The sequence below is a fragment of the Phyllobates terribilis genome, unplaced genomic scaffold, assembly GCF_046119375.1.
Source record: "Phyllobates terribilis strain yellow unplaced genomic scaffold, ASM4611937v1 Scaffold_1__5_contigs__length_1240528914, whole genome shotgun sequence".
Lineage (NCBI taxonomy): Eukaryota > Metazoa > Chordata > Amphibia > Anura > Dendrobatidae > Phyllobates > Phyllobates terribilis.
The window spans coordinates 834408758-834427470 of NW_027362761.1; the positions used below are offsets into that span (position 1 = coordinate 834408758).

Consider the following 18713-nt stretch of genomic DNA (forward strand, 5'->3'; position numbering starts at 1 on the left):
GCATTTGCAGTGGGGAGGTGCAATCTGTCAGCCTATCAGCAGCGCACACACGGAGCGAAGTGCTTTTTTTCACACAAGCAAGGGCATGTGTGATTGGCAGTGTATGTCACATGTCCTTGCCCTATAAGACCAAGCCATTTTCCCCGTCGCCACCATTTTCTCACTGCTGCAGCTGCGTGTTAGACGGCACCGCTGTTGCTGTGTGCGCTATACCTTGTTAATTTCAAGCCAATTTTCGCACAAATATACAGATAGCTTGGGAGTAGGGAATAGTTGTGATTGCAGTCCTTTTAAGGACTAGGTTACAGCATTTCCTACGACTTTTATCAGGCAGGTCTGTGCTCTTAAATAGATAGATTGTGGGAGTAAAGACTAATTGTAATTGGAGTCCTTTTCAGGACTAGGTTACATCAGTTCCTATCAGTTTTTGCCAGGCAGGTCTGTGCCAGTGCTGTGCAAGTTTTTTTCACAGCATTTGGCTGAATCTAGCAAAGTTAATCCTTTTTGGCCTATTGCAGAGTGTGTTAGTCAGTGGAGTAGCCTATCTGTGTTGCAAGATATACCACCTGTGTATAGAATACCAATTTTTTTACTGCACCTAGTGAAGTAAAATCTTTTGGGCATAGCATCATTCTATTAGTCCATCTATACTGACCTCCATCAGGTTGCAAACTGAATATAATTTTTTTCTGCATCTAGCTCTGAAAAAATATTTGGGCTTCTAGCAGTGTGTGGGACTTGGTCTATTAGTCCATCTATACTGACCTCCATCAGGTTGCAAATTAAAAATAATTTTTTTCTTCATTTAGCTCTGAAAAAATATTTGGGCTTCTAGCAGTGTGTGGGACTTGTTCTATTAGTCCTTCTATACTGACCTCCAGCAGGTTGCAAATTGAATATAATTTTTTTCTGCATCTAGCTCTGAAAAAATATTTGGGCTTCTAGCAGTGTGTGGGACTTGGTCTATTAGTCCATCTATACTGACCTCCATCAGGTTGCAAATTAAAAATAATTTTTTTCTTCCTTTATCTCTGAAAAAATATTTGGGCTTCTAGCAGCGTGTGGGACTTGTTCTATTAGTCCATCTATACTGACCTCCATCAGGTTGCAAATTAAAAATAATTTTTTTCTGCATCTAGCTCTGAAAAAATATTTGGGCTTCTAGCAGTGTGTGGGACCTGGTCTATTAGTCCATCTATACTGACCTCCATCAGGTTGCAAATTGAATAAAAAAATTTTCTGCATCTAGCTCTGAAAAAATATTTGGGCTTCTAGCGGTGTGTGGGACTTGGTCAATTAGTCCATCTATACTAACCTCCATCAGGTTGCAAATTAAAAATAATTTTTTTCTGCATCTAGCTCTGAAAAAATATTTGGGCTTCTAGCAGTGTGTGGGACTTGGTCTATTAGTCCATCTATACTGACCTCCATCAGGTTGCAAATTAAAAATAATTTTTTTCTTCATTTAGCTCTGAAAAAATATTTGGGCTTCTAGCAGTGTGTGGGACTTGTTCTATTAGTCCTTCTATACTGACCTCCAGCAGGTTGCAAATTGAATATAATTTTTTTCTGCATCTAGCTCTGAAAAAATATTTGGGCTTCTAGCGGTGTGTGGGACTTGGTCTATTAGTCCATCTATACTGACCTCCATCAGGTTGCAAATTAAAAATAATTTTTTTCTGCATCTAGCTCTGAAAAAATATTTGGGCTTCTAGCGGTGTGTGGGACTTGGTCTATTAGTCCATCTATACTGACCTCCATCAGGTTGCAAATTAAAAATAATTTTTTTCTGCATCTAGCTCTGAAAAAATATTTGGGCTTCTAGCAGTGTGTGGGACTTGGTCTATTAGTCCATCTATACTGACCTCCATCAGGTTGCAAATTGAATAAAAAAATTTTCTGCATCTAGCTCTGAAAAAATATTTGGGCTTCTAGCGGTGTGTGGGACTTGGTCTATTAGTCCATCTATACTGACCTCCATCAGGTTGCAAATTAAAAATAATTTTTTTCTGCATCTAGCTCTGAAAAAATATTTGGGCTTCTAGCAGTGTGTGGGACTTGGTCTATTAGTCCATCTATACTGACCTCCATCAGGTTGCAAATTAAAAATAATTTTTTTCTTCATTTAGCTCTGAAAAAATATTTGGGCTTCTAGCAGTGTGTGGGACTTGTTCTATTAGTCCTTCTATACTGACCTCCAGCAGGTTGCAAATTGAATATAATTTTTTTCTGCATCTAGCTCTGAAAAAATATTTGGGCTTCTAGCGGTGTGTGGGACTTGGTCTATTAGTCCATCTATACTGACCTCCATCAGGTTGCAAATTAAAAATAATTTTTTTCTGCATCTAGCTCTGAAAAAATATTTGGGCTTCTAGCGGTGTGTGGGACTTGGTCTATTAGTCCATCTATACTGACCTCCATCAGGTTGCAAATTAAAAATAATTTTTTTCTGCATCTAGCTCTGAAAAAATATTTGGTCTTCTAGCAGTGTGTGGGACTTGGTCTATTAGTCCATCTATACTGACCTCCATCAGGTTGCAAATTGAATAAAAAAATTTTCTGCATCTAGCTCTGAAAAAATATTTGGGCTTCTAGCGGTGTGTGGGACTTGGTCTATTGGTCCATCTATACTGACCTCCATCAGGTTGCAAATTAAAAATAATTTTTTTCTGCATCTAACCCAGCCAATAGTTTTGGCCTAATACCACAGTTTGGCCACTCAGCTCTGCTCGGTTACCATCCATTGTTTTTTTGTGCAAACAACTCCAGAGTTGTGAATTAGTTAACCACCAAAATGAGTGGAAAAAGGCCTGCTGCTGGTGGAAAGGGGAATAGGCATGTTGGGAAGGGGAAAAAAGGTTGTGTCCGTGGGGTAGGTGCAGAAGAAAGACCATCTTCCAGCCAAACTAAAATGTCTACTTTTAGCGGACAATGTGATAAGATCCCTTTCTTACGGCCACGCCAATCGCTACAAATTCTAGATGAGGCACAAAAACAGCAGGTGCTTCAACGGATATCAAGTGCTCCTTTAAGTGGGCTCCCCTCCACATCAACTTCAACATCACAAATACTCCAGTCCTCAAAGGTGTCACCCAAATCGCACTTGCTTCCTCACAGCTCCCAAATCTCCAGCTGCCCGTCTTAGTATGAGGTAGAACAGATGGTTGAGTCTGCAGAGCTGTTTACTCATACTATAGCCTGGGAATCAGAGGTCGACTCCAGCGCTTCTGTGAATCCAGACGAGGAAATGATCTGCACTGATGCCCAGAATCTTTATGAGTCGGATCCAGGACCAGACGCAGAAGGTTCTGACCATAATGTAGACCCTCATTCCCAAACTGTAACTCCTGTTGGTGGAGACAATGAGGAAGACGATGATAAGACTCAAATACCTGATTGGAGCGACAACTTTAGTTTTTTGTCAGGACAGGAACAGGTTGGCTCTGAGGACGACGGGTGTGATAACGCACAGGGTGATGATGATGAGGTCGGAGATCCCACTTACTGTCAACCCACAGTCAGCCAAGAGATGAGGTCAGCAGAGGAGGTGGAGGAAGATGCTAGTGACGACGAGGTCAGGTTGCACCTTCCTGGACAGAGACGTAGTACTGGAAGCACGTCAACAACTGCATCCTCAAACACAACTCTGCCTCTCACCACAAGTCGTGGTGGCTCTTCAGGTCGCATGGGTGCTAAGCCTTGCATAGCCTGGGCATTTTTTCAGATCGATAAAGATGACCCAACTCGTGTTATCTGTAACATTTGTCAGCAAAAGCTAAGTAGAGGCCAAAAAATACATAGTTTGAGTACTTCATGCATGAACCGGCACATGGACATGAAGCATAAGTTGCAGTGGGAAGCTCAGTGTGCTACAATGCGGTCTAGCCGGCCGGGCCAACCACCGTCTGCCATATCTTGTGCATCCGCGGCCTCTTCATCCTCTGTGACTGGGGGGACAGCAGTCACACCTGTTTTGGGGCGCAGACCTGCCACCTCTTTACCCGCAACAGCCAGCGTGATTGGCAGGTCATCATTTTCTTTGGAGGTGGTAACACCAGCTGGTCTTGAGCGCTGTCCGACATCGATAGCACCACCTTTGGATCAAGGCAACCTAACATGTCCGCCTGCATCTTCCTCACAGACCGGCAGTTTGCCGGGGACACCCTTATCAACCCCGTCTAAGCACAATAGCCAGCCCTCGGTCCCTCAGATGTGGAAAAGTAAAAGACCATTTCCTCCTAGCCATGAGAAAGCTAAGAGGTTGAATTTCACCATCTGCAAGCTCTTGGCTACAGAAATGCTGCCTTTCCGCCTGGTGGACACAGAGGATTTTCGAGACCTTATGTCCGTCGCAGTGCCCCAGCACCAGATGCCCAGTCGGCACTACTACTCAAAGAAAGGTGTGCCTGCGCTCCACCAGCATGTCGCACACAACATCACCGCTTCTTTGAGAAACTCTGTGTGTGACAGGGTGCATTTCACCACAGACACTTGGACGAGTAGGCATGGACAGGGGCGTTACATGTCGCTGACTGGGCACTGGGTAACTATGGTGACAGCAGGACAAGGGGCTGCTGTCCAAGTCTTGCCGTCCCCACGAGTTGTGCGTCAATCCTCTTTATGTCATTTTTCCTCCACTGCTTCTGCCTCCTCAACCTCCTCTCGGTCTTCCACCTGCACCCAAAGCCTGTCTGGTCATGCCACAAGCTTTCTAACTGCGCAGAAGGGATCCTGCACACCTCCTTACTATGCTGGCAGTAGGGCTCAACGTCATCAGGCGGTTTTTACATTGAAATGTCTGGGAAATGTGAGTCACACAGCTGAGGATTTGTGGTCAGCTATCGAGAACCAATTTCATGAATGGTTGTCTCCACTGGACCTGAAACCAGGGAAGGCCGTGTGCGACAATGCTGCAAACCTGGGTGCGGCCCTTCGCCGGGGCAATGTCACACACGTGCCTTGTATGGCTCACGTGTTGAACCTGGTTGTCCAGCAATTTTTAGCCCACTATCCCAGACTAGATGGCCTTCTGCAGAGGGCACGGTCGCTGTGTGCTCACTTCCGCCGTTCGCATCCCGCAGCTCAGCGACTTACATCTCTACAGAAGTCGTTGGGCCTGCCACTTCACCGGCTAAAATGCGATGTGCCTACCCGGTGGAATTCAACTCTGCACATGTTGCAGCGACTGTGGCAGCACCGACAAGCCCTGGTGCAATGCGTTCTGACGTATAGCCTGGGCCAACGAGATTCAGAGGTGGGGCAAATCACGCTGGAGGAGTGGTCTCAGATCAGGGACCTATGCACCCTTCTGCACAGTTTTGAAATGGCGACGAAGATGTTTAGTGCTGACGATGCCATTATCAGCATGACTATTCCGGTGATTTACATGCTGGAGCACATGTTAAACAGAATTCGGAGTCAGGTGGTGGCACAAGAGGAGGTGGAGGAAGTAGAGGAGGAGGAGTTGTATGCGGAAGGGCTAACATCTGCAAGGTCCAGACGGTCGGCAGCACCAGGGCAGCAGGCATGTGAGGGTGGGGGAGATGATTTTACCAGGGCGCATGGTAGCAGCCAAACTAGTGAGGAAGGTGCAGGAGCCCAGGAAGAAGTGGAGGACGAACTGATGGAAGACTCATCAGGTGAGGGAGACCTTGATCACATTTCTGTTGTGCGAGGTTGGGGGGAGAGGACAGAGGAAGGAAGCATGATTGTTACCTCGCCACCAACACAACAGGGACTTGGTGCTCCTGGATGTGCAACACACATGAGTGCCTTCTTGCTGCACTACCTGCAACATGACCCTCGAATTGTGAGAATTAGAAATAATCCTGACTACTGGGTTGCCACACTGTTAGATCCCCGGTACAAAAGTAAATTTGCAGAAATTATTCCTGCCATAGAAAGGGATGCACGCATGCAGGAGTATCAGCAGAGACTGTTGCAGAATCTTACATGTGCTTTTCCACAAAATACCAGTGGTGCACGTAGTGAATCTCACAGTTCCAACTTGCCAACCGTGGTCTGTATGGAATTGTTCAATAAAGGGCCCAAAATTAAGATAACATAGATGGGAGAGGTCTCTATGAATAGGAATTCCTAAGTATTTGATACCCTGTGAGGGCGAGGCAAAGGGAAAGTTGGACTGGATGGAATCCTATATGGATTTAGGGAGGGAGACATCGAGGGCCTCAGACTTCGCTGCATTGATTTTAAAATTTTACCATGTAACAAAGTGATCTATTTCAGCCATAACAGCAGGGATGGATATATGTGATTGAGTGATATATACTAGGACATCATCAGCAAATAGAGAGCACTTGTACTCGGTGCCTCCCACCTCAATCCACCTAATATTGGGGTTATGGCGAATTGATGAGAGCAGGTGCTCCGTCACTAGGATGTATAAGAGAGGGGACAGAGGACATCCCTGCCTTGTCCCATTGGTGATTGTGAAAGGTGATGAAAATGTTCTGACGCACCCCCTGGGCCTTGGGACACCCGGAGCCGGACCCTTTTTGGTGGATGCTGGTGGTTGTAGTCTTCGTGGCGGCGATCCGGTTCCGTGGCTCAGGGCGGTCAAACCAGTGGCGGAACTATTTATGTGGTTTTGATGTTTAAATGTCCGACTACGCCACCCGTGAATTGCGGTCAGAGTGAACCGCCGCTACAGGGCAGACCGCTAAGGCTGGTGTTGTGGGTGCAGCAGAGCGTAGCATAACTCCCCACGGGAGGAGTATAGCCTCAGGGCAGTGTATGCGGAGGATGGGGGTGATGGTGCAGGGCAGCAGCAGTAACGACACGGAGTCAGTGATGCAGTTCAGGGCCTTTACTCACAGTTCTTATTATCCAGACCACGTCTGCAGGTAACGGCTGCCCACGTCGTACTGTGCTCACCAGGTGAGGGGCTCAGACAACTCCCAGATAACTTTGGAGCGCTTCACAGGACCCCCTTTGTGTGTCCTTTGTCTGGCCTTTCTTACCAACACTTCTGTCCGGCTGCCTCGGGCCTCCTCTTGGTAAACTTGGCGCCAGTTTCCCTGACCCTATGTGGTGCCTTCCTAGCGGGTGGAGCAAGGGGCTGCGCCACATAAAATGTCAGAGCCTCCGGTTTCTAGCTGAGGGTCGTTTCCTGCCTCCACTAGTTCGGGGACCGGTCTCCCCCTTTGGCCTGACCCCTCTACGCAGGTGGATTCGGGCGTGCGGTGGCGACTCGCCCGTCCGCACCCCTGGGATCCCTTCATTCCTCGTTCCTGGAGCCTTCTCCGCTCCTCTTCCTTCCTTCTCCCTCTTGCAGGCCTGGGCCTCTGTTACTAGGCCCGCCTCCGGAGCAGAGCTCATGCAGAGCCCCTGCTCCCTGCCACTTCTGCTCAGACTTCTCTGCACTGAACTAAGATGGTGCCCACCTTTTATACTCCCTTCTCAATGCACCCAGGAACTGCTTCCTCCCTGCTCCTGCACTGCAGGGTTCCCCTTCCTCAGTGTTCCCTCCCCCCACTCCAGCCAGGGACAGGGACTGTCGTGCCCATCTCAGGGGCATATTGGTCGCCCTGCCCCACGGCAATGTGGTGTAATGCATGCAGGTGTCGGGTCCTGATCCACACTCCATCCTTATCTGAGAGTGAGATATCACACCTCTGGGTGAGGTGCAATACGTCTGTAGCAACCGAGCCCTCGGTGCTACAGTTCCATTTATCTTCAGCCTAGGTGACGTATTGTGATACAGGGCCGTGATTTTGGCTATAAAAGGGTCCCCTAGACCCCTACCCCAAGCTTTTTAAGAGAATCATATATGGCGTGCCAGGAGACTCTATGGAATGCTTTCTCAGCATCCAACGAGAGTATCTACTTACAAATTTTTAACTGCATCTAGCCCAGGAAATACTTTGTGCCTAGTAGCAGTGTCTGCTAGTCAGCGGATTATCCCGGCTGTTAAGCAAGCTACACCACCTGTAGTTTGGACACTTAATTTTTTCAAAGGAAATGCTTTGGGACCACGGGATACTTAGTGAAGAGCATCAGGAGGCACCCCAAGGCATAGGGGCTGGGACTGGCAGTAGGATGCCTTGCGGTGGACAGCCGAGCTCGATCCTTATAAAAGCTTTTTAACTGCAGCAGCTTTAGTGGACGCTACTGGAGCTGGAATTACGCGGCTGCTGGCATGAGACTTGCCCTCCAATAGATCCTTGTAAATGGATTTAAAGTGTATTCATTCAAATTAGAGGGGCAATTTAAATTAAAAAGCTTAGAGCTGCCTCCACCACAGGGGGGCTCTCTCGACCCACCAGCGGACAGGCACCAGTATTGGGAGAGGGGGGCTGGCCGTCAGGGTTCACCGCGGCTCTGGCACAAACCCGGCGACACGGAGGTGGCACGGGCAGGAGCGGACTGGCTGTCTCGGCTTCTCACTTTTTGGATTTTAGAAGGGCATGACATGCCTATATCTGTGTCTCCCCCTCCTTTTACTCCTCCACCTCTTTTCTTTTCGCATGACTATATGTACTTGTCACTTTTCCATGTGTTAGTTGTGTCTTCTGAGCAGTTTGTCAGCTTTTGGACACCTTTGAAGGTGTTTTCTATGTGTTTCTATGTGTTTTTGTTTGCCTGCCATTGGTTTTAACGGTGTTCGAAGGTGTTCGACGAACAGTTCGACGAACAGTTCGGCGAACACACGGGTGTTCGACGAACCGAACCGAACTCGAACACTACGGGGGTGGCTCAACACTAGTAGCCACACAGAGACTGTTTTCAAAGTGCCCTCAATGAGGCTGTTTTGTTCAGTACCCCCAGATAGGCTGTTTTACAGAGTACCACCAAGTCATTTCCCTATCCACATTTGTTTGCAGAGCGATTGTCCTGCTGTTACCCTTGTTTTGCTTCCTTTTGCAGCCCCATAGCCCTTAGTATGACCATTTGACAGCACAAACGTTTGGGTCCCCATTGACTTTTATGGGGTTCGAGTTTGTGGTCAAGCTCTGATAGAGTTCTGGTACCCAAGCCGAACTTTGGACTATAGTTCGGTCGAACCCAACAAACCCGAAGATCCACGGGGCGGCCCATCCCTACATAAGACCTCTCCTGTTCTTCCTCCACATCAATCTCTACGGAAACAAGACATGAAATGTGCGTCAGAATGTGCAGTTGGGAAATAATAAAGATTTTTGTTCCATGCTGTTTTGCTACTTAGATGTTTACACAAGGCCACAGCTGGAGATAGTAACAGTGATTTTTTTGGTGACTATTGAATGGATCTTTGAAATTTTAATTTCACCAATCATAAGAGCTTACAGTCTACAGGATATAGAAAGAGAGGACTTCATTAGCCAAAAGAGCTTATACTCTGCTATAGAAAGAAAAAGAGATACGACCCCATTAACCATTAGAAATTTCACTAATGGTTAAGAGAGTGAGAGTGACATACCTAGTGACTCTGGAAATTGAAAACGACTCTGTAAACTGTGCTTCGCTGGAAACTGGTTATCTCAGAGGGTCCAGGTACTGAGCACCCTGTGCATGGTCTGATAATCAGTAAGCTGTCATAGCTGGAGACCCTTGAGAGGAAGAGGCCCGTCTGGCAATGCAAAATGATATTATCCCACTCTCTGATGCTTCAGCAGTGTGGGAAACAGTGACGGGCAAAGATTTTTAATTTTACCAACCGCAAATCAGATCGGACATAAAGTAGATATTCTATTTTTCTTCAGGTTTGGCAATTTTATTTAAAAAATTAAACATTAATAAGTGCCACAAAATCATATCCCCTACACAATTGTTCAAATAAAGATAATTTTAATCTTAAAAGTAGATAAATAAAAGACAGAACATGAAATAACAGAGAGCAAGAATTATTGTTGTTGATTTAGGAGACCTGTAAAAAAGACATAATTATTTCAATTCTTTGTCCAATGACCACACTGAAATAAACTTTAGTAAGTGATAACTTACAGAAAATACTAAAATAGTTATGACACATAATATAGCTTTTCTATTAATCTTATAAATACAGCATTACATGACACAAAAAGTGAGACATGTTTATTATAATTTTTCTAAATAAAGTAGATTTAGATGTGATTTAATTTGTTTATGTATGTCTAATGCAAATTACATTTTCTAGTTCTACATGCTGTTTTCTATCACAGTTCCAGGTAGGGGACCCAAGTAAAATGTAATAGAAAACATTAATTTGTCATGTTCGTCTTTCACAGCTCAATGACAATTTAATCAGTTTGAGTAAATCCTTTCAGCTTTAGCACCCAAATCACAACTTTTACTTAGTACTGAAAGAGACCCACTTTTTAGCAGTTCTTTGGGAATTGCTTTTGATTTATACAGGAGTTAAGGTTGCATTGCATGTTTTTGCTTTATATTGTAAATGACTTTGAAGTTATTCTTGAAAGCACAGACAAGTTCAAAACTTTTTTGATAATTGTATCAGTCATGAAAGCACCCACAAGTTCAAAACTTTTACTGTAATTTTAACAGTATGAATATTAACCAATAATTAGTTATAGACATTTATTCATAATAGTAAGTTCTTACAGGTACTGTAGTTGAATCCAAATAGGCATATTGGTACACAGACTTTTAGATACGAAGGACCCGATTCATCAAAGCTTTTGCAACAGTATTCTTGTTTAAAAAGCTTTGAAAAGTCATATAATTTTGGCACAACTCAGGGCTGTGCTAAACCAGCTCTGACAAAGCTGGGGCAAAATGAGAGAGTGGTGATTGCTGCTCATCAAATTCATGTTGAGAGGCGGCATTGGCTATGCCACAAGTCTTACTCCAGCTGGGACTGGAGTAGAATTTGTGGTGGGGCTCACACAGAGGTGTAAGCCGCCCATCAGACGTGCCTGATTTATGAAGAAGTATACTTTTCTTCAAGAATCAGGAGCCTCTAACTTGGTGTTGATGAATTATGACCTAAGTATATATTTTCACACCAGGTGATAACAGTGCAGTAGAAAAAAGTCATAATTGCACAGTAGCAAAATCACGCTAATATATAATATTTTTATACTGTTTTTCCTTCTAAATAGTATATATTTTAAACAAACTACAAATATGCAACAAAATCTACAATATGGTCTGCATTTCTTACATACAGCTTTCACTATGTGTTTTAGTGCGGATTTATCGGTGGATTCACACATTAAAGTGCAGAACTGTGCGATATCTACGGTGGCCTGCTAGTTGTTTATGTTGAAGTATAGGAAATAGGAAAAAAACTTAATTTCACCTTGGTATTTAATTAGTGCTGTAAATGAATACATTACCAGTACAGATAAATAACAGACAAGTAAATTATGAGAACGTAAAATTATCTACAAACAGCGGATTATACAAAATATTTTTGTCTCTATGATATTACTATATAAAGGCATGCCTGACCACAATTTGTATGCCCTGAACTTTGATCTATATATTTACCTATTTATCTACACTATCTATCTATTTATTCTACTCACTTATATATAAATTAATTCCACAGCGCTTTACAGACATTATTTGCACTGTCCCCATTACAATTCATATTCCCTATCAGTATGTCTTTGGAGTGTGGGAGGAAACCCACGCAAACACAGGGAGAACAGACAAACTCCTTGCAGATGTTGTTCTTGGTGGGATTTGAACCCAGGACCCCAGTGCAAGGCTGCAGTGTTAACCACTGAGCCAACGTGCTGCCTATCAATCTATCTATCTATCTGTCTTTCTAATTATCAATTATCTATGTATCGTGTGGTTTATTGTTATATTGATACTGCAGAACAGTAAATATACAGCTCTGGCAAAAATTAAGAGACCACTGCAAAATTTTCATTTTCTCTGATTTTTCTCTTTATAGGTATATTTTTGAGTAAAATGTACATTGTTGTTTTATTCTATAAACTACTGACATGTCTCCAAAATTCAAAGCTAAAAATTTTGTATTTATTTGCAGCAAATGAGAAATTGTCAAAATAATATAAAAGAAACAGTGCTTTCAGACCTCAACTAATGCAAAGAAAACAAGTTCTTATTCATTTAGAAACAACAATACTCATGTTTTAACTCAGGAAGAGTTCAGAAATCAATATTTGCTGGAATAACCATGATTTTTAATCACAGCTTTCATGCGTCTTGGCATGCTTTCCACCAGTCTTTCATACTGCTTTTGGGTGACCTTATGCCACTCGTGGCACAAAAATTTAACAGTTCTTCTTTGTTTGATGGCTTGTGACTATCCATCTTCCTCTTCATTACATTGCAGATGTTTTCAATGGGGTTCAGGTCTGGAGATTGGGCTGGCTATGACAGGGTCTTGATGTGGTGCTCCTTCATCCACACATTGATTGACCTAGCTGTGTGGCATGGGGCATTGTCCTGCTGGAAAAACCAGTCATCAGAGTTGGGGAACATTGTCTGAGCAGAAGGAAGCAAGTGTTTTTCAAGGATAACCTTGTATGCGGCTTGATTCATACGTCCTTCACAAAGATTAACCTGACCAATTCCAGTCTTGCTGAAGCATCCCCAGATCATCACCGATCCTCCACCAAATTTCACAGTGGGTGAAAGACACTGTGGCTTGTATGCCTCTCCAGTTCTCCGTCTAACCATTAGATGACCAGGTGTTGGGCAAAGCTGAAAATTAGACTCATCAGAGAAGATTACTTTACTCCAGTCCTCTATGGTCCAATCCTTATAGTCTTTGGCAAACTTCAGCCTGGCTCTCCTTTGTTTCTCATTGATGAAAGGCTTTTTTCTAGCTTTACATGACTTGAGGCCTGTCTCTAGGAGCCTGTTATGAACTGTTCTTGCCGTGCACTTCACCCTAGCTGCGATTTTCCATTCCTTTTGTAGATCACTTGATGTCATCCTGCGGTTGCTGAGTGACATTCAAATAAGATGATGGTCATTGGAGAGTCGCTTTTGCCCTCTGTCGGTCTGCAGCTTTGCTGTCCCCAATGTCTGCTGCTTGACCTTGTTGTAATGGACTGCTGTCTTCGAAATTTTAAGGATGGAGGCAACATGATGCTCACTGTATCCCTCTGCTAGTAAAGCCAGAATTGAGCCCTTTTCCTCACTCAAGACTTTTCTTTTCAACTCCTTTGGTATGGTTAAAAGTTATTTTTTCATTCAAATTACTTTTGGGCTATTCCTAGCACTTGTTTTGCCATCCAGCTTGTCCTTTTGCAAGAGGATTGTGAAGACCACAGCAGTGTTATTTGTACTTTCCCTCCTTACATAAGATTTGGTTCAGGTGATCACCTAATCAGAAGCACATTAAGTAGAATGCGGTGGACATTGGTTTGAATTCAACTGACACTGGAATTGAATGGCTGTCAGACATGTTGAGATGGTGATTTTTAGAAAACTGTGCAGTGGTCTCTTAATTTTTGCCAGAGCTGTATTTGTTATACTGAAACATGTTTCTACAAAGTGGTCACTGTACAGTGGGAATAACTAGAAAGAGTTTTCGATTAAAATGAGATTGAAGGTTACGTCAGAACACAAAATTACATCACTTCTTCAGATAAAGACGAAAGCATTTTTTTTCACTTCCTTCATCCGAAAGAGCATGCTATAGTATGATTCCAAATATGTCAAAATAAAGTTTCTACCTTTATCCATATCACTTTTCTCTTGAGATTTTGCAGATTAGAAAACCCAATCTGGTGTACCGTCAGAGGACCTTATTGTGTTTTTGTTGAGATACATACAATTGGAATTCTTTGTCAGAGGAAGCTTCTTGTGTAACCTAATGCTTCTCTTATAATAGTACAATGATGCTGCAATGTGTTTATAATAAAAGATTTCCAATTTGGGATATTTTTATGTTTCCGTGGTACAGCGCTATAGTGACAAAGTGACTAAAAACATAACACATGGGCCCCAATACCCCAATCTGAAATCTGAAACAGATCAATGTATCTAACAATTGAGAAATTGAAAAAAAGTGGAGGGCAGAATTATGAACAAAAATAGAAAGAGCAGAAAGAGTTTGTAGCATCCTGAATAATGCAATATTACATTTTTATTTAGTAATTTCTTGATAATTGAAAATAAAATGTGCTATACAAGTTCACCCAGTAGGCCAAAATATTCCAAGAAGTTAAATGACACATACGAAAATTAGCAAGCAATAAATATACTTTTTAATGACATTTTGCACCTTTAAGTTGAACGACCATCTGTTCTCAAAATGAATTGCAGCAGGAGATCTTGCCACAAAGCTAGACTGAATCCAACACTTGCAAAGTCGTCTTGTGAACTGAAAGATGTTTATATTATTCATCATAGACATATTAACTTGTTTATCCAGCACTTCAGAAGATGTTATAAAAAATATCACAGATGACAGAAGAAAATTGAGGTTTATTACTTGGATGCAATTATACCCTACTGTGTGAAACAGCCTTTCCTTGTTAAGAACAAAGAGAAAATGCTAGGCCCATTATAATGTCTGATTTCATGTTGTCATAGGATATAATGAAAGATGACTGCTCCATGTTGAAGCTGCAGCTTAAAGAACGAGATGAACTTATCCACCAACTACAAGAAGAGCTGGTAAGTTAGAAAAGAACCTTTGAAAAAGAGTTATCAAAAAGAAATGTTGCTTACACTCCTTGGGCGTTTGGTTATAAGGCACTGTAGACAAAAGAATCCTTTATTGTCTCCTTATTGATAAGTGTTTTGTGTCTTTTCTTTTTATAACAACTTGAAGAATAGAAAAAAAGAGCAAAATGAAAAAGGAAATGTTTACCCATTTCTCAAAATAGTTTAGACAGTTGTGCTTTCTTTTAGGCTGTGTTTACATCACATTCAGTGTATGTGACGCGCCCCCTGGGCCTGTGCTGCTGCTGCTGTGCAGGGGAAATACCCGGAGCCGGGTCGCTGGGGGTTGTAGTTCTCCGTGGCGGTGACCCGGTCCGTGCCCAGGGTGGTCAAACCAGTGGCAGTCTAAATGTTGTAATAAGTGTCCGACTACGCCACCCGTGGATTGCGGTCAGTGGGGACCTCCGCTGCGCTGCCGACCGCTGAGGCTGATGTTGGTTGCGCAGCCGAGTATGGGATAACTCCCCACGGGAAGAGTATTGCCTCAGGGCAGCTAATTTGAGAGATGATGGGAGTGATGGTGTGAGCGTCCCAGTACTAATGGTGCTGGTGCGGCAAGGAATCACAGAGACGTGTGGTGCAGTTCAGGGTCTTTACTGATGGTACAAGGCAGACCCTCCCGGGAGTACTGGCTAGTATAAGGGGCCTGGTCAGTCTGCGAGCAAGCAGGAGTTCCCCTGGCCAGGTGGAGTTGTAGGCCTCCCCGTTAATCTGCACTCTTCCTGGCTACCTTGCTGTAAGCGGTTACAAGTAGCCCACGTCCCTGAGTATACCGTGTGGTGCTCACCCGTATGGCTGGTGACTTGGGGCCTTCTGTTAGCCTCCGCTCCTGGATGGCGGCGCTGGTCCCTTCTCTGTGACTGAGCCTCCGGGCTTCTATGGCCAGAGGACCTGGAATCCCCTGCCGGCTGGTTTCTGCTGCTGGGTGTATATCAGTCCCCACAGCCTCGGACTCCTGTGTCCGGCTTTAGTATCTTCGTCCAGGGTGAACTCTGCTCAGCTCCAGCCCCTGGACTTCTGCTACTGCTCCTACAGAGCTCCTGTTCTTGCTTTCCCTGTGTCTGGAACTGTCTGTAGCTGCACTCTGACTGCTCTAATCCCGCCCCAGACCCAGTTTAAAAGGGCAGATTCCTCCCCTCCCAGGTCTGGGCGGACCGTGTTGCATGTTTAGGGATCCTGACCAGAGAAACCTCCCACTTGCTCTCAGAGATAATATCTCTATTACTGTGGCAACCAGACCCCTGGGGTGTCACATTCCCCCCTAGTAAAATTTAGTACTCCGGGACTAAACACATTTTTTTTTAAAGAAACATAAATACAAGGTATAACAATAACAAGACAACATATTTACAAGAAGCTTTAGTCTGTAGAGGTCACGGCGTTTCCGTGACCGGGTGTCCATATCACCCAAGGTGAAGTTTATGAAACAAAGGGGGTGTCCATTTCACCCAACAAGGCGAAGTCTTGGCACAGAATAGGGGACCTGTCCAAAGCAAACCACTTGCGTTGTCCTTGGGCGTGGCTGCAAGGGTAGACTAACTACTTTGGGCCGCAAGGATGCCACGCCAGACAGGTTTTCTCTTCCGCGGCCGTCTTCACAAGAGGCACCAAGGTGCAACTATCTACAAAACTGTTCCGGTTATCCAGTGTCCATAACCTGTTAGTCCAAATAAATCTGCAGGGTAACTGAGAAACATAATTAGTAACAGGCAACAAACATAAACCATAAACATTTTTCAATAAACAGTCAACTTTACAGTGCATTGGTTTAGATTCTCCAGCGAGCGGGCATCTGACCTCTAGTGACTCTAGTGGACCTACGGAGCTCACTAACTGGTTCTGCACTACAGGGTGTAGGAGGTGTTATGGGCAAGCTGGGCAGCTTTCTGTGCACTCTTTTGCTCACTAGGGGCACAGCAGGCTCACTACTAGCAGAGGGTTGATCCTCCTGTAATGCTGGTGTGGACTCTTCTGCCTCTTGGGCCGGCTGCTCTTCCAGCTCTACCGGTTCCTCTGTAGGCACTTGCGGGGCTGGCTGGAGAAAGGTGAGGACGGGTACCACGACAGCGCCGTTTACTTGTGTCCAAGACCGGGGGAAGTCTCCGAGTACGGTACTGATCATTTCTTCCCTTTCCTCTGCGGGTTGAGGGTTTTCTTGATCTTCTTCAGGGCTTTGCAGCTGCTCGGGACACTTCTTCAGGTGGTCTCTGGAGACAATGGCTGTGGTCTCTCCTCCATCCTTACTGATTACGCAGATTTTTGGGTTCTCATGGCTTGATGGCAGTACGGTGTACGGGTCCTTCTCCCACTGGTCGTCCAACTTGTGGAGCCGCCTCTTCCTCTTCAAGACCTGCTCTCCAGGTACCAGGGGAACAGTGGGAGCATACTGGTTATAAGCCTTCTCTTGCCTTTCTCTAGCTTGAGACAGACTTTGCTCGACGCTCTCCTGTACTTTCCGATACTGCTGCTGCCGTTCTGTATCCCAGTCTGCCTCTGGCGAGGTGTCCTCAGGCGTCAGGACTCCCATATCCAGGTCAATAGCCAGCTTACCAGGTCTTGCTCTCATTAGGTAAGCCGGGGTACAGTTGGTGGAACCTACAGGGATGTGGTTATACAGGTCCACCAGATCGGGCAGTTTCTCAGGCCACAGACTGCGTTCTTCCAGGGGCAATGTTTTTAGCAGATCTATCACCACCTGGTTCATCTTCTCGCAGAGTCCATTGGTTTGAGGGTGATAGGGCGTTGTTCTTATCTTCTTGCAGCCATACAGGTTGCAGAACTCCTGGAAGACCTCCGCTTCGAAGGCTGGTCCTTGGTCTGTCAACACTTGGTCCGGGTACCCGTGTGGATGGCAGAAGTGCTGCTGGAAGGCTCTAGCTGCTGTTTGAGCCGTTAAGTCCTTGACCGGGACCACCACCAGGAACCGGGAGTAATGATCTACGATTGTGAGGGCGTAGACAAACCCAGATCTGCTTGGAGCCAGTTTCACATGGTCCAGGGCTACCAGTTCCAGTGGCTGTCTGGTGATGATGGGCTGCAAGGGAGTCTTCTGGCTGGCACGGTCTTTTCTTCTCAGGTGGCACGGGCCACAGTCTCTGCACCACCTCTCGATGGCTCCTCTCATGCCTACCCAGTAGAACCGTTCACGCAACAAGAACTCCAGCTTCTTCCATCCGAAATGCCCTGCTCCGTTGTGGTATGCCTTCAGAACCATAGCCGCATCTCGTCTTGGGACCACTACCTGCCAGGTCAACTCATGCGTTCGAGAGTTAACCATTCTCCGGCACAGCTTCTCCCTGTAGAGGAACAGCTTACTTTTCTCCTTCCACAGTTGCTTGGTCTCCTCCGGAGCATCTGGGTCAAGACGGGCATCGGCCTGGGTCAGCATTTCCTTCACCAAATGGACTGCGGGATCACTGTCTTGCGTCTCCGCCCAGTTGTAGTGGGGCAAGGGATTGAACGTCATGGAGCGCCTGTCCTTCACACGGTGGGAATACAGGGTAATCCCATGACGGTGGAATGCAGGGAGCTCAACTTCTTCCAGATCTTCTGGATCTTCCCCTACGTCCGGTAAGTTCGGCATTCTAGACAGGGCATCCGCGTTGGCATTTGATCGTCCTGCCCGGTATTTGATGGTGAATTCAAAGTTGGACAGGCGGGCCATCCATCTCTGTTCCAGGGCACCGAGCCTTGCAGTGTCCAGGTGTGTCAACGGGTTGTTATCCGTGAACACGGTGAATTTGGAGGAGGCAAGGTAATGCTTGAAACGTTCAGTCACTGCCCACACTACTGCCAGGAACTCCAGCTTGAATGAGCTATAATTCTCAGGGTTCCTCTCCGTGGGCCGTAGCTTTCGACTGGCGTAAGCGATTACCCGTTCTTTCCCTTGCTGGATCTGGGACAGTACGGCTCCTTGCCCGATGTTGCTTGCGTCTGTGTGGAGGATAAAGGGCTGGCTGTAGTCTGGATATGCCAGTATTTCATCCCCTGTGAGGGCCATCTTCAGCTGGCAGAAGGACTCCTCTTCCAGCTTTTCCCACCTAAAGGGCGACTTCTGGTTTTTGGCTTTCCGAGATTGACCTATCAGGAGGTCCTGCATAGGGGCTGCCATTTTGGTG

At 45.3% G+C, this 18713-nt stretch overlaps 1 protein-coding gene across 3 annotated transcripts in view; it reads left to right on the forward strand.

Annotated features, from left to right (window-relative positions):
• Positions 1-18713, forward strand: part of CCSER1 (coiled-coil serine rich protein 1) — a 1466148-nt gene that overhangs the window by 1225206 nt on the left and 222229 nt on the right. For all 3 annotated transcript variants that reach the window (XM_073638131.1, XM_073638138.1, XM_073638147.1), the window contains exon 8: positions 14464-14547. In XM_073638131.1, the coding sequence (XP_073494232.1) occupies positions 14464-14547 (84 nt within the window). The remainder of the gene's footprint in view (positions 1-14463; positions 14548-18713) is intronic.